This window comes from Marmota monax, unplaced genomic scaffold (assembly GCF_021218885.2).
Source record: "Marmota monax isolate L192 unplaced genomic scaffold, Marmota_monax_Labrador192_F-V1.1 WCK01_AAM20220418_F8-fsc00001, whole genome shotgun sequence".
NCBI lineage: Eukaryota > Metazoa > Chordata > Mammalia > Rodentia > Sciuridae > Marmota > Marmota monax.
The window spans coordinates 1,007,631-1,021,384 of NW_026693777.1; the positions used below are offsets into that span (position 1 = coordinate 1,007,631).

Sequence of the window (13,754 nt, forward strand, 5' to 3'; positions counted from 1 at the left end):
TGTTAACAAATGTAGGATACAGAAAAATAAAACAACTTGTATGTACCTTCTAGGGCCTCTCTCAATGTTTATACACAATCAAGGGATCAAGACAAGTTTGACAAGAACTATACAGAGATACAAATATAGAATGAAAGAAAGTAAGGGGGAAAATGTGGGTAAAATATGTAGAAAGAGGAAGACAGTTTAGAGAATAGTTTTGGTGACAAGAGGGAAAGATGGCAGACAATCATTCTAAAAGTCTGGAATGTGCTCAGAAGAAAGCAACTTGATAATGCTGGGAAGAAGGGTCCTATCAAGCAAGGTGGATAGGTAAAAAATTTAAGAGGAAAAGAGAAGGCAGGGAAAAGTAGGCAGAAAACTGATCATACAAAGCTTTGAATGCTAGATTAAGGCATCAGGCATTTACACATTCGATGAATCATCTTTTCATTCATTCATTCATACATGCATAAATTCCTTTCTTCATGTATGTATGCATATATGTATGCATTCATTCCTTGGGATTGGGGAAACCATCATATGCATACTTCAGAAAGATAATCCAAGGGGTCTTGTGAAAACTTGATCAAAGATGTTTGAGAAAAAGTGAACTATTATCACCATGATTATTATACATTTTAAATTTATTTATTCATTCATTCAATAGGATACCCTAGGGGCTGGGGATGTAGCTTAGTTGGTTGAATGCTTGCCTAGCATGCACAGGTACCACCATAAAAAAATAAAATTAAATTAAAAATCATTAGGAGGCCCGACAGCATTTTAACAAGCCCTGTTCATAGATGCTATTCCTCCAATAATTACTATACTTGTGTACATAATAAATAAATAAATATAAAGGATAAAAATTTTTACCAAGTCCTTTTGTCCATTGATACTTGTACAACCATGTAACGATAAATGTTAAGAATGCGTTTACACATATCTGTGTGCTCATCCAGAAGATTTTTTATTTCATTTGCAGGTTCAAGAAGAAATATGTTTGATGAGTTTATAATGAACACCTAAAACAAAAGAAATCATTATCTATTCACAATGGAATTTCAATGGCAAATTTCTTTTCAAAGAGAAAAAACTTAGATGTTGATTACTAGGAGATAACTATACCTTACAGGTACTGTGTGTTAATTCTAACTTCTACTACCAGCTTAGTATCTGAAATTTAAACTCATTAAATTTGCCTATGTTTATGTTTACCTAGGCAGATATATAATTACTAGTAGGCACTCAAAAGAAAATAAAACAAATGCAAAACAAAAAGCATTTTTAAACTGATAGCTTTAATAATAATAACCCTATTCCTCTCGAAAAATGAAAAGAACAATAAAGTTTAGAATAAAAAAGGTCACCAAAATCAGGAAAAAATTTCTGAATGAGTTGTAAATATTTTATCCCTTTTTTATTATTTTTATGTGTCTATGTCTTTTTAATGAAAACAGACTATGGAAACATTACATATTATAAATATTTCTAATGAGAGGTCATCAATGTGTATCTTTAATTAATTCTAACCAACTCATTAACTATATGTTGTTATAGAGGGAAAAGTTATAATGGTGACAGGTGTGTACAGACACTCTCAAGGATACTTCAGAAGAACAGAACATTGTTATCTATTGCAAATTTAGAATATTTACATCATTTATGTCCACAATTCTGATATAAATCTCCTGGAAACTACATAACAAAATGGAGTTGTAAAATGTAATGAGAGAAGAGACTATTAAGCAAACTTTTAAAATAGTAAAAAGAGCTAATTCTGTAAATCTAGCTATGCTGATCAAGAAAAACAAGAACAAAAAAAAATACAAAAAAACATTGGAAATAAAATTAGAGCAGTACTATAGATTCAGGAGAGAGTTTAAAATGACAACTCAGTGCACTGGAGAGTATCATATTAAGTGAAATAAGCCAGATTCAGAAAGTCAAGAGTCATCATGTTCTCTTAATATGAGGAAGCTAGAGAAGAAAAAAGAAAAAAAAAACTTAAAAGACCTCACGAAAATAGAAGGAAGACAAGTAAACTTGAGAGAGGGGATCAGGGGGAAGGGAGTAGGGAAAGGAAAGGGAAGGTACTCGAGAATGAAACTCATCAAATTATGTATATCTACAAATATGTTTCAAAGAATTCCACTATTATGTATAATGCACCAATATTTCTTGTCACATAGCTATACTACATTTTCCATCCTTTCTTGTAATTATGATTGTCCCAATAATGATATAATGTCCATACAAGTGATGCATTTTCTTTCCTAGCCGAAACTTTTAAGAAAAGAGCGTTTCCTACGTATTTTCATTCTCTTTTGCCAATTGGTCATACATAATGAGGTCTAACAAATAGAAATCCCCAATATAAAAAAGATAGTAAGTGAATAAATTGCTGAAAGTTCCTGAATTACTGAATATGGAAAAACTGCCTGTTAACCAGCAATTTTCTACTGAAGAAAAACAACAACAACAACTAATGTTTGAGCCACTGTGTACTGTGGCTCTATTCTATACTTTTTTTTAAAAAAAGGGGGAGGACACTCACAAATAATTTCATGGCAATGAAACTTTAATGAATTAATTTGTAGAATAAGCAATAACTTGCCAAAACTTGCTCAAGAAGAAACAGAAAAGTTGCACATACAAATACCATGAAAAAAACTAAACTGGTAATCCAGGTCTCTCTGATATATCCCTGAACAATAAGCCTAGACAATACTACAGGCAAAGCTTCTTCTCTTGCATGAATTCTTTCAGAGACAAACAAAAAGGAAAACCACTCAATTTATTTCATAGAAATATAACCTTATTATCAAAAAACAAACAAGGACTAGATAATTAAATAAAAGGTCAATATTCCTTGTGAACATTTACATGAGAATATTTAAAAAATACTAACAATTCAAACTGGACAAATTATAGTAGTGTTTATTCTAGAATTTTTTTAGCAGAGGGTGGGTATGAGGAATTTAACCCAGAGACACTTTCCCATTGAGCTGTATCCCAACCCATTTTTATTTTTTATTTTGAGACAAGGTCCCACTAAGTTGCTGAGAGGTCCTTGAACTTGCAATTCTCCTGCCTCAGCCTCCTGAATTGCTGGGATTATAGGCATGTAATCCCATGATTTTATTCCAGAAATTTAAGGATGTCTTAACATAGAAGTACTTATTAGTAAGTATATCCTTACCAATAGATTCAAACAGAAAAAAAACATGATTATCACAATGTATATAGTAAATTCTTATCAATAGATTAAAATAGAAAAAAGCATGATTGTCACAATGTATGTAGAAAAAGCACTCAGCACTTTTTATTTTTCAAAAATTTAACAAACAATGAAAAAGGGAAAATTCAATAATCTGACAAAAGAACACTTATAAAAAATGTAACAAATGTATACACAGCAAAAGAATGAGAAGAGTACCATCAAAAGCCAAGAATAAGGGGCTGGATTGTGGCTCAGCGGTAGAGCACTCGCCTAGCACGGGCGAGACTCGGGTTCTATTCTCAGCACCACATAAAAAAAATAAAGGCATTGTATTGTGTCCATCTACACCTAAAAAAATAAATATTTTTTTTTTAAAAAAGCTAAGAATAGGAAAACAGGTGCTCACTATCATCTCACTGTCCTGAGATGATAAGCACAAAAGGAAGGAAGGGAAATAGAGAAGGAATATAAATATGAATAAATTGATAAGGAAAAGACAAAGCTAAGCTATGCAGCAGTCTAGAAGAAAAGCATTCCAGTCACAAAGAAAAGTAAGTTCAAAGGACTGAACAGTGATTTAGTTTCTAAACTCTTACTCTAGATTTTGCAATTATCCTGTGGGCCAGCAACTAGTTTAACTCTTAGGAGTCTTATAGACTTCACAAAGACTTTTGCCCTAATGCTTAGTGGGTAATGGAAAGGTATTGGAAAGTTTGAGCAGAGAAAGAACATGATCTGTCTTACAATTCCTCCGGCTAGGATTCCTCTGGCTACTGTGCTAAGAATAGACCAAGAGGACATGTGGGCAAGAGTAGAAAGAAGCACAGAGACTAGGAGTTAACTGAAATAATACAGATGAAAAATTATGGAGACATAATATGAAGGAGAATGAAGGCTGAGTAGTCAAGATTCTGTATACACTCTGAAGAAAGAGAATTTGTTGTTAGACATTTATAGTGTGTGTGTGTGTAAAACAAGAAACCCTAGGAAGCAGGAAAACAGAGATATCATTAAATGAAACAAGGAAAACTATAAGAAGAGCAGTCAAGTTTAAAAAGTCTATTAGATATCCAAGAAGATGCCAACTTAGCATTTGAATATTTGAGTTCAGATTTCACAGAGTTCAGATGAAAAGATCCAGACTGGAAATAAAATTTAGAAATGGTAGTATATACATGGCATTTAAAGCCACATGAATGGATTAGACTAACAAGAAAATAAATGGAAAAGAAATTTAAGAATTGAGCTGGGTACAGTGGTCCACATCTATGATACCAGTTACTCCAGACGCTCAGACAGGAGGATTCCAAGTTCAAGACCAGCCTGGGCAACTTATGAGGCCCTGTCTCAAAATAAAAAATGGACTAGGGAGGTAGCTCAGTGGCAGAGTTTATCTACCATCCATGAGACTCTAGGTTCAATTCCCAGTACTGGGGCAAAAAAAAATGGGGGTAGGAAGAGTGGTGAAAGATTCAAGAACTGATTCCTGGGCATTTCAACTTGAAATGTCAGGGAAATAGAGAAAAGTCAGTTTAAAAAAAAAAAAGGAATCTGATTTGGCCAGTGAAGTAGGAGAAAAACAGGAGAGTATGCGACTCTCAAAGACAAGTGAAGAAGCTCAGTGCAGAGGGTACAAGCTACTCTGAAAGATGCTCCTGACAAGTAGGAAAAGGACTGAAAATGTATATTTGATTTAAAAAAGAAGAGAACACATGTGGACTTGACAAGAACAGGTTGATTAAAAAATGAATGGTGCCAGATGTGGTGGTGCACATTTTGTACCTTAGCATTTTGAGAGGGTGAGGCAAGAGGATCTCAAGTTCAAAGTCAACCCTGGCAACTTAGCAAGGCCCTAAGCAACTTAGTGAGATCCTATCTCAAAAAATAAAAAGATGATGTGGCTCAGTGGTTGAAAGTCCCTGGTTTAATCCCTGATACCAAAAACCTCCCAAAACAAACAAACAAAAAAACTGGACTGGTGATTTAACTCAGTAGTAGAGTGCTTGCCTACCAAGTGCAAGGCCGGTACTTGATCCCTATACCAGCACAATAAAACAAAATGAACAAACAAAAACTAGAGTGAATAAAATGAACACTTACTAATACCTAAGAAAAATATAAATGCTAATAAAAAAAACTTTGGGAAAAAGCATATGAATAAGAAATTCATACATGAGTAAAGATGCTCAAATTCAGTACTGATGAAGTATTTGAGTTCTCATTTACTCATTGTGAGATTTGAATTCCCTGCTATTCATTTATTTATATATATATATTTTATATATATATATATATACCACTTTTTAAAATTTTACACCTAAAGTTGGTTCTTTGAAAAAATAAATAAGACTGATAGACCACTAGCCACACTAACAAAGAGAAGAGACAGAACCCAAAATACTAGCTTACGGGATGAAAAAGGCAACATCACAACAGACAATTCAGAAATACAGAAGATACACAAGATATTTAGAAATTATTTAGAAACCCTATACTCTAATAAAATAGAAGATAGTGAAGGCATCGATAAATTCCTTAAGACATATGAACTACCCAGATTGAGTCAGGATGATATAAACAACCTAAACAGACCAATATCAAGTGAGGAAATAGAAGAAGCCATCAAAAGACTACCAACCAAGAAAAGCCCAGGACCGGATGGATATACCGCAGAGTTTTACAAGAACTTTAAAGAAGAACTAATACCAATACTCTACAATCTATTTCAGGAGATAGAAAAAGAGGGAGAACTTCCAAATTCATTCTATGAGGCCAATATCACCCTGATTCCCAAACCAGATAAAGACACCTCAAAGAAAGAAAACTACAGACCAATATCCCTAATGAATTTAGATGCAAAAATCCTCAATAAAATTCTGGCAAATCAGATACAAAAACATATCAAAAAGATCGTGCACCATAATCAAGTAGGATTCATCCCTGGGATGCAAGGCTGGTTCAATATACGGAAATCAATAAACATTATTCACCACATCAATAGACTTAAAGATAAGAACCATATGATCATCTCGATAGACGCAGAAAAAGCATTCGACAAAGGACAGCATCACTTTATGTTCAAAACACTAGAAAAACTAGGGATAACAGGAACTTACCTCAACATTGTAAAAGCTATATATGCTAAGCCTCAGGCTAGCATCATTCTAAATGGAGAAAAACTGAAGGCATTCCCTCTAAAATCTGGAACAAGACAGGGATGCCCTCTCTCACCACTTCTATTCAATATAGTTCTCGAAATAGTGGCCAGAGCAATTAGACAGACAAAAGAAATTAAAGGCATAAAAATAGGAAAAGAAGAACTTAAATTATCACTATTTGCGGGTGATATGATCCTATACCTAGAAGACCCAAAAGGATCTACAAAGAAACTACTAGAGCTAATAAATGAATTCAGCAAAGTAACAGGATATAAAATCAACACGCATAAATCAAAGGCATTCCTGAATATCAGTGACAAATCTTCAGAATTGGAAATGAGGAAAACCACCCCATTCACAATATCCTCAAAAAAAAATAAAATACTTGGGAATCAACCTAACAAAAGAGGTGAAAGACTTATACAATGAAAACTACAGAACCCTAAAGAGAGAAACAGAAGAAGATCTTAGAATACCCTGTTCATGGATAGGCAGAACTAACATCATCAAAATGGCGACATTACCAAAAGTTCTCTATAGTTCAATGCAATGCCAATCAAAATCCCAACGGAATTTGTTGTAGAAATAGATAAAGCAATCATGAAATTCATATGGAAAAATAAAAGACCCAGAATAGCAAAAGCAATTCTAAGCAGGAAGTGTGAATCAGGAGGTATAGCGATACCAGATTTCAAACTGTACTACAGAGCAATAGTAACAAAAACAGCATGGTACTGGTACCAAAACCAGTGGGTGGACCAATGGTACAGAATAGAGGACACAGAAACCAATCCACAAAATTACAACTATCTTATATTCGATAAAGGGGCTAAAAGCATGCAATGGAGGAAGGATAGCATCTTCAACAAATGGTGCTGGGAAAACTGGAAATCCATATGCAACAAAATGAAACTGAATCCCTTTCTCTCACCATGCACAAAAGTTAACTCAAAATGGATCAAGGAGCTTGATATCAAATCAGACAGTCTGCGTCTGATAGAAGAAAAAGTTGGCTCCGATCTACATATTGTGGGGTCGGGCTCCAAATTCATTAATAGGACACCCATAGCACAAGAGATAAAAACAAGAATCAACAAATGGGACTTACTCAAACTAAAAAGTTTTTTCTCAGCAAGAGAAACAATAAGAGAGGTAAATAGGGAGCCTACATCCTGGGAACAAAGCTTTACTCCTCACACTTCAGATAGAGCCCTAATATCCAGAGTATACAAAGAACTCAAAAATTTAAGCAATAAGAAAACAAACAACCCAATCAACAAATGGGCCAAGGACCTGAACAGACACTTCTCAGAGGAGGATATACAATCAATCAACAAGTACATGAAAAAATGCTCACCATCTCTAGCAGTCAGAGAAATGAAAATCAAAACCACCCAAAGATACCATCTCACTCCAGTAAGATTGGCAGCCATTATGAAGTCAAACAACAACAAGTGCTGGCGAGGATGTGGGGAAAAGGGTACACTTGTACATTGCTGGTGGGACTGCAAATTGGTGTGGCCAATTTGGAAAGCAGTACGGAGATTTCTGGGAAAGCTGGGAATGGAACCACCATTTGACCCAGCTATTCCCCTTCTCGGACTATTCCCTAAAAACCTCAAAAGAGCGTACTATAGGGATACAGCTACATCGATGTTCATAGCAGCACAATTCACAATAGCTAGACTGTGGAACCAACTTAGATGCCCTTCAATAGATGAATGGATTAAAAAAATGTGGCATTTATACACAATGGAGTATTACTCAGCACTAAAAAATGACAAAATCATGGAATTTGCAGGGAAATGGATGGCATTAGAGCAGATTATGCTAAGTGAAGCTAGCCAATCCCTAAAAAACAAATGCCAAATGTCTTCTTTGATATAAGGAGAGCAACTAAAAACAGAGCAGGGAGGAAGAGCATGAGAAAAAGATTAACATTAAACAGGGACGAGAGGTGGGAGGGAAAGGGAGAGAGAAGGAAAATTGTATGGAAATGGAAGGAGACCCTCATTGTTATACAAAATTACATATAAGAGGATGTGAGGGGAAAGGGAAAAAAAATCAAGGGAGAGAAATGAATTACAGTAGATGGGATAGAGAGAGAAGATGGGAGGGGAGGGGAGGGGGGATAGTAGAGGATAGGAAAGATAGCAGAATACAACAGTCACTAGTATGGCAATATGTAAAAACGTGGATGTGTAACTGATGTGATTCTGCAATCTGTATACGGGGTAAAAATGGGAGTTCATAACCCACTTGAATCAAATGTATGAAATATGATATGTCAAGAGCTTTGTAATGTTCTGAACAACCAATAAAAAAAATAAATAAAATTGCATTAAAAAAAATTGCACTTTCCTTTCTTTATAGTTACTCATGGACATTTATTTTATTTATTTACCTGTGGGGCTGAGAATTGAACCCAGTGCCTCATGCATGTTAGGCAAGTGCCCTACCACTGTTTTCCTGTTTTAATTTGCTTTTCCTTTGCTACTAGCCTTATTTTCCTGTTTTAATTTACTTTTCCTTTATCCATACTCAATTTACCTATGAATTGTCTATGTGATGTTTATCAATATATATATTATAAAGTAAAAAATGGGCTGGCTTGTGTCTCAGTGGTAGAGTACTCACTTAACACATGTGAAACACTGGGTTCAATCCTAAGCACCATATAAAAATAAATAAATAAAATAATTAACAATCAGTGAGGTGAATAGAGAGCCTACAGAATGGGAGCATATTTTTACCACATGCACATCAGATAGAGCACTAATCTATAGGATATATAAAGAACTCAAAAAGCTAAACACCAAAAAAAACTCCAAATAACCCAATCAACAAATGGACCAGGGAACCGAACAGACACTTCTCAGAAGATGATATACGATCAATCAATAAATGTATGAAAATTGTTCAACATCTCTAGCAATCAGAGCAATGCAAATCAAAACTAAGATTTCATCTCACGCAAGTCAGAATGGCAGCTTTAAGAACACAAACAACAATAAGTATTGGCAAGGATGTGGGGGGAAAGGTACACTCATACATTGCTGGTGGGACTGCAAAGTGTACAGCCAATATGGAAAGCAGTATGGAGATTCCTTGGAAAACTTGGAATGGAATCACCATTTGACCCAGCTATCCTTCTCCTCAGTCTATATCCAAAGGACTTAAAAACAGCATACTATTCTTCCCATGCTCCCCGTCCCTACTCCACTATGAATTAGCCTCCTTATATCAGAGAAAACATTCGACATTTGGTTTGTTGGGAATTGTTAGAATTGTCTACCCTAACACCATCCATTTATCTGTAAATGCCATGATTTTATTCTCTTTTATTACTGAGTAATATTCCATTGTGTATATATGCCACATTTTTTTTATCCATTCATCTACTGAAGGGCATCTAGGTTGGTCCCACAGTTTAGCTATTGTAAATTGTGCTGCTATAAATATTGATGTGGCTGTGTCCCTGTAGTATGCTGTTTTTAAGTCCTTTGGGTATAGACCGAGGAGAGGGATAGCTGGGTCAAATGGTGGTTCCATTCCAATTTTCCAAGGAATCTCCATACTCCTTTCCATGTTGGCTGCACCACTTTGCAGTCCCACCAGCAGTGTATGAGTGTACCTTTTCCCTACATCCTCGCCAACACTTATTGTTTGTCTTCATAATAGCTGCTATTCTGACTTGTGTGAGATGAAATCTTAGAGTAGTTTTGATTTGCATTTCTCTAATTGCTATCGATAATGAACATAGGGCAGAGGAAGGAGGCATAGGGGAAGGGAGGAGGCATGGGGTTAGAAATGATGGTGGGATGTGATGGGCATTACTATCCAAACTATGAAGACACTAATTGGTATGAATATACTTCGTATACAACCAGAGATATGAAAAATTGTGCTCTATATATGTAATAAGAATTTTAATGCATTCCGCTATCATATATAAATAAAAAATTAACAATAAGTGAAGTCATATTGCAAAAAATTCTGCCATTGCAAATGCAAATTGGGTTATATTACATTAATTCAAATTATTTTCAAAACGACTCATTGGATTGTAAAATTAGCAAGAAAATGGACCCTTCACGTTAGTGGAAAATAATGCTAAATTCTATAAGCTCATACAGCCATCACAGGCAAATAATTTGACAAATTAATAAATCTGTGATTCTCCAAAAAAACTCAGAATACTAGAGTTACATAGCCATATCAAAGTTTATAGCAACAAAATTCACAAAAGCTAAATTGAAGAACCAACCTAGATGCCCTTCAGCAGATGAATGGATAAAGAAACTGTGGTATATATATATACACAATGAAACATTACTTAGCATTAAAAGAGAAAAAAACATGGCATTTGCCAAATGTTTCTCTAATATGAGAATGCTGGTCCATAATAAGGATGGGGTTGGGGGAAGCATGGGAGGAAACTTTAGATAGAGCAAAGGGGAGGGAGGGGGAAGAAGGGGAGGAAAGGGGAGGGAGAGGGACGAGGAAGAAAGGGGCAGGAGGGTAGGAAAGACAGTGGAATAAGATGGACATTACCCTAAGTACATGTATAAAAACAAGAATGGTGTGACTCTACTTTGTGTACAACCAGTCATGAAAAATTGTGCTCTATATGTGTACTATGAATTTAAATGCATTCTGCTGTCCTATATAATAAATTAGAATAAATAAACAATTTAAAAAATAAAGTGATTAAAAAATAAAAAGGAAAAATAAAAAATATGACATAATGAAAATTGATAAATGTGGGGATGGATTTATTACATTTTAGAAGTCATACTATATACTGAAATCCTGAACTATATATATTTGAACTATTTAATGATTATTTTGTTTTAAAAACATAGCTAATAAAGTAATCCACCTGCAAAACTGCCTGGGTACCAGCTTGTATGTTTTGTTCTGTGGCTTCTTCAGTGGCATTATGAAGAGTATCTTGGTAGGAGCCATTTTTTGCCCAACTGGAATTTCGAACATGCTCAGCAACATTGGTCCCATTTTCCTGAAGCAAAATACCAAGTTTTTAACATTTCAATCATTAGAGTGCTAAAAAGGGTCAGGTAAGCTAAAAAAGGAAATGAAATTATTAGATCACACTATGAAACAAGTTTCTGTCAAAACAGTTTATATCTTGATTACAAAGGCAATCTATATGCCCTATAAAGAATCTCAATGACAAAAATACAAAGTAAAAAAAAAAAATCACCCATAATGACTATCTAGAATTAATATCATTTCAGATATAGAGACATTTTTCTAAATTATGTAATGTATAAACCCCTTCTATTCTCTCACACATTAGAAAATGGAATTGTAGTATTTAAAGCTCTGTAAAAGATGAATTCTGTTCTAAATTAAATACCAGAATTCAAACAACTTTAAAAAATAGAAAATAATTTCTATGTATCCTATTTAAGAGTAGTAAATTCCCATTATTCTAATACTAATACTTCTAACCGCTAAGAATGCAGTTTTCTGCCTGCGTTTTAGCTGTTACAAGTCTTAATAGATTAGAAATCCTTCAGGTAAAAAGTATACAAACAGAAATTTCGCTCAGTGTTAGTTTTCTTTTTAAAGTTTCCCTCTACTTTGTTCCTACTTTTGGTAACTCACCAATATTTTCAAATAGTTTTTAAAATATTTTTATTAAGCTTATATTGTAATATGCAGGAGGTTTAGTCTGATACAAACTATTCTGCCATTATTTGAAGTGGTAACTGAAATTCAGCTCTATCAGAGCAGCCTCCCATTCCTACCAACCCATCCACCACATTTAGCCACCACAAACAAACTTGCAGCTTTAAAATTTTCTATCTAAAACATAATAAAAGTAAAAAAATAAAAATTCCTATTCATGTGCCAGTGGCAACTACCCTGGCTGTAAAACAAATAAACTTGGAACACCTGCCCATTACTCATCTCTCTAAGCCAATTAATTATCAAAGTACAACTGGTTCGACCACAAAAGAAACTAATATATCTACCCTCTTTCTTATAGTTCCACTGCAGCTGCCATTGTCCTACTGCAGCTACTTATCATCTCGCTTCTGAACTTTGCTAAAACTTTCTAACTGATCTCTCTTGACTCTAGACTGCTCTCCAATCTACTCTCTACTCTGGGTCTGTACGATCTTTTCATAATCCTTCAAAGTTCTCCAGAGCCCAGAATATAATCAAAGTCCATTAACAGGGCATACAAGTTAGTGAACAGAATCTAATCCTTGTCTATGTTTTTCTATCACTTTCTCCACCTATTCTTACCTAGCCAAATAAAAATATCTTTAAGGTTTCTCACACATTTATAGATGTTACTCTTACCACGTGATCCTTTCCCATTTGTCTACGTCCTTTCCCATATTATCCTACCTCCTCCATTAAACATTCCTTGATTTTACCAAGCACAGTACAAGTATTTTCCTCCTTCATGTCTAAGATCATATCAGTAACACTGTTTTATAATACCTTGTATATTTCTGTTCTTACTAAACATTAAGTTATGTGAAAGTGAAAATGATGTCTTTTCACATTTGTGTTACCAAAGTGGTTTAGAGGACACTTTGAAATTTATGAGGATGCTTTATTGTCACAAGAACTAATATACATCACTGGGATTTAATATATATACCTTGAGGTGCACCAGGGAATACTAAACATCCTACAAGGTCCATGATAGTCCTGTAACCTGCCCCCTCCCACACACACACAGAAAAACACATCTTTTATTCCAAATGTCTTTCAAATGTCTCACACATACTATGAGAATTTATCTGAGTAATTATCTGAATCTATAACCTATTTCCAATTATAATTATTACACCAAAATTTTGAAATGATTTTAATAGTTACAAAATTTACCAGAAATGCAAATCAATATCTTTTGGGTTAGGTGCATACCATTACAAAGAGTTGCTGGCATTTTGAAAAATCATTATTCTAATAACAATGTTGTTCCATTTAAGTAACCAATAGAGTACAGTTATTCAACACTCCTATATCGTTAACTCACCATCCTTCTCTTTGTTCATTCCTTCCACTGTTTTTAAATTGCATACATAGATAGTTTATACTCTCATTCTTGTGTAAAGAATGCAGGTTTAGATTGAAATATGGTCTACAACATTTTCAATGTAAGGTATGTCTGAGGAAGGAATCATCTAGGCATAGTATGACTACAGAAGTTGGGAAAATATTTAGACTAACATTTGATATTTTTTCCCTTGATATATAACAAATAGTACTGTGAATACCATTTCATAATTTATATTGTTAATTTTACATACTTCAATTATAATTTTCATGCTTTTTTGTGGGAGAAGTGCTGGGGGTTGAACCTAAGACAACCTTATGCATGCTAAGTATGTTCTCTACTACTG

General features: G+C 34.4%; 1 protein-coding gene across 8 annotated transcripts in view; it reads right to left on the reverse strand.

The window, feature by feature from the left end:
* Positions 1–13,754, reverse strand: part of Ralgapa1 (Ral GTPase activating protein catalytic subunit alpha 1) — a 245,655-nt gene that overhangs the window by 163,132 nt on the left and 68,769 nt on the right. For all 8 annotated transcript variants that reach the window (XM_058584465.1, XM_046460944.2, XM_058584469.1 and 5 more), the window contains 2 exons: positions 11,246–11,383; positions 859–1,007 (listed from right to left, as the gene is read on the reverse strand). In XM_058584465.1, the coding sequence (XP_058440448.1) occupies positions 859–1,007; positions 11,246–11,383 (287 nt within the window). The remainder of the gene's footprint in view (positions 1–858; positions 1,008–11,245; positions 11,384–13,754) is intronic.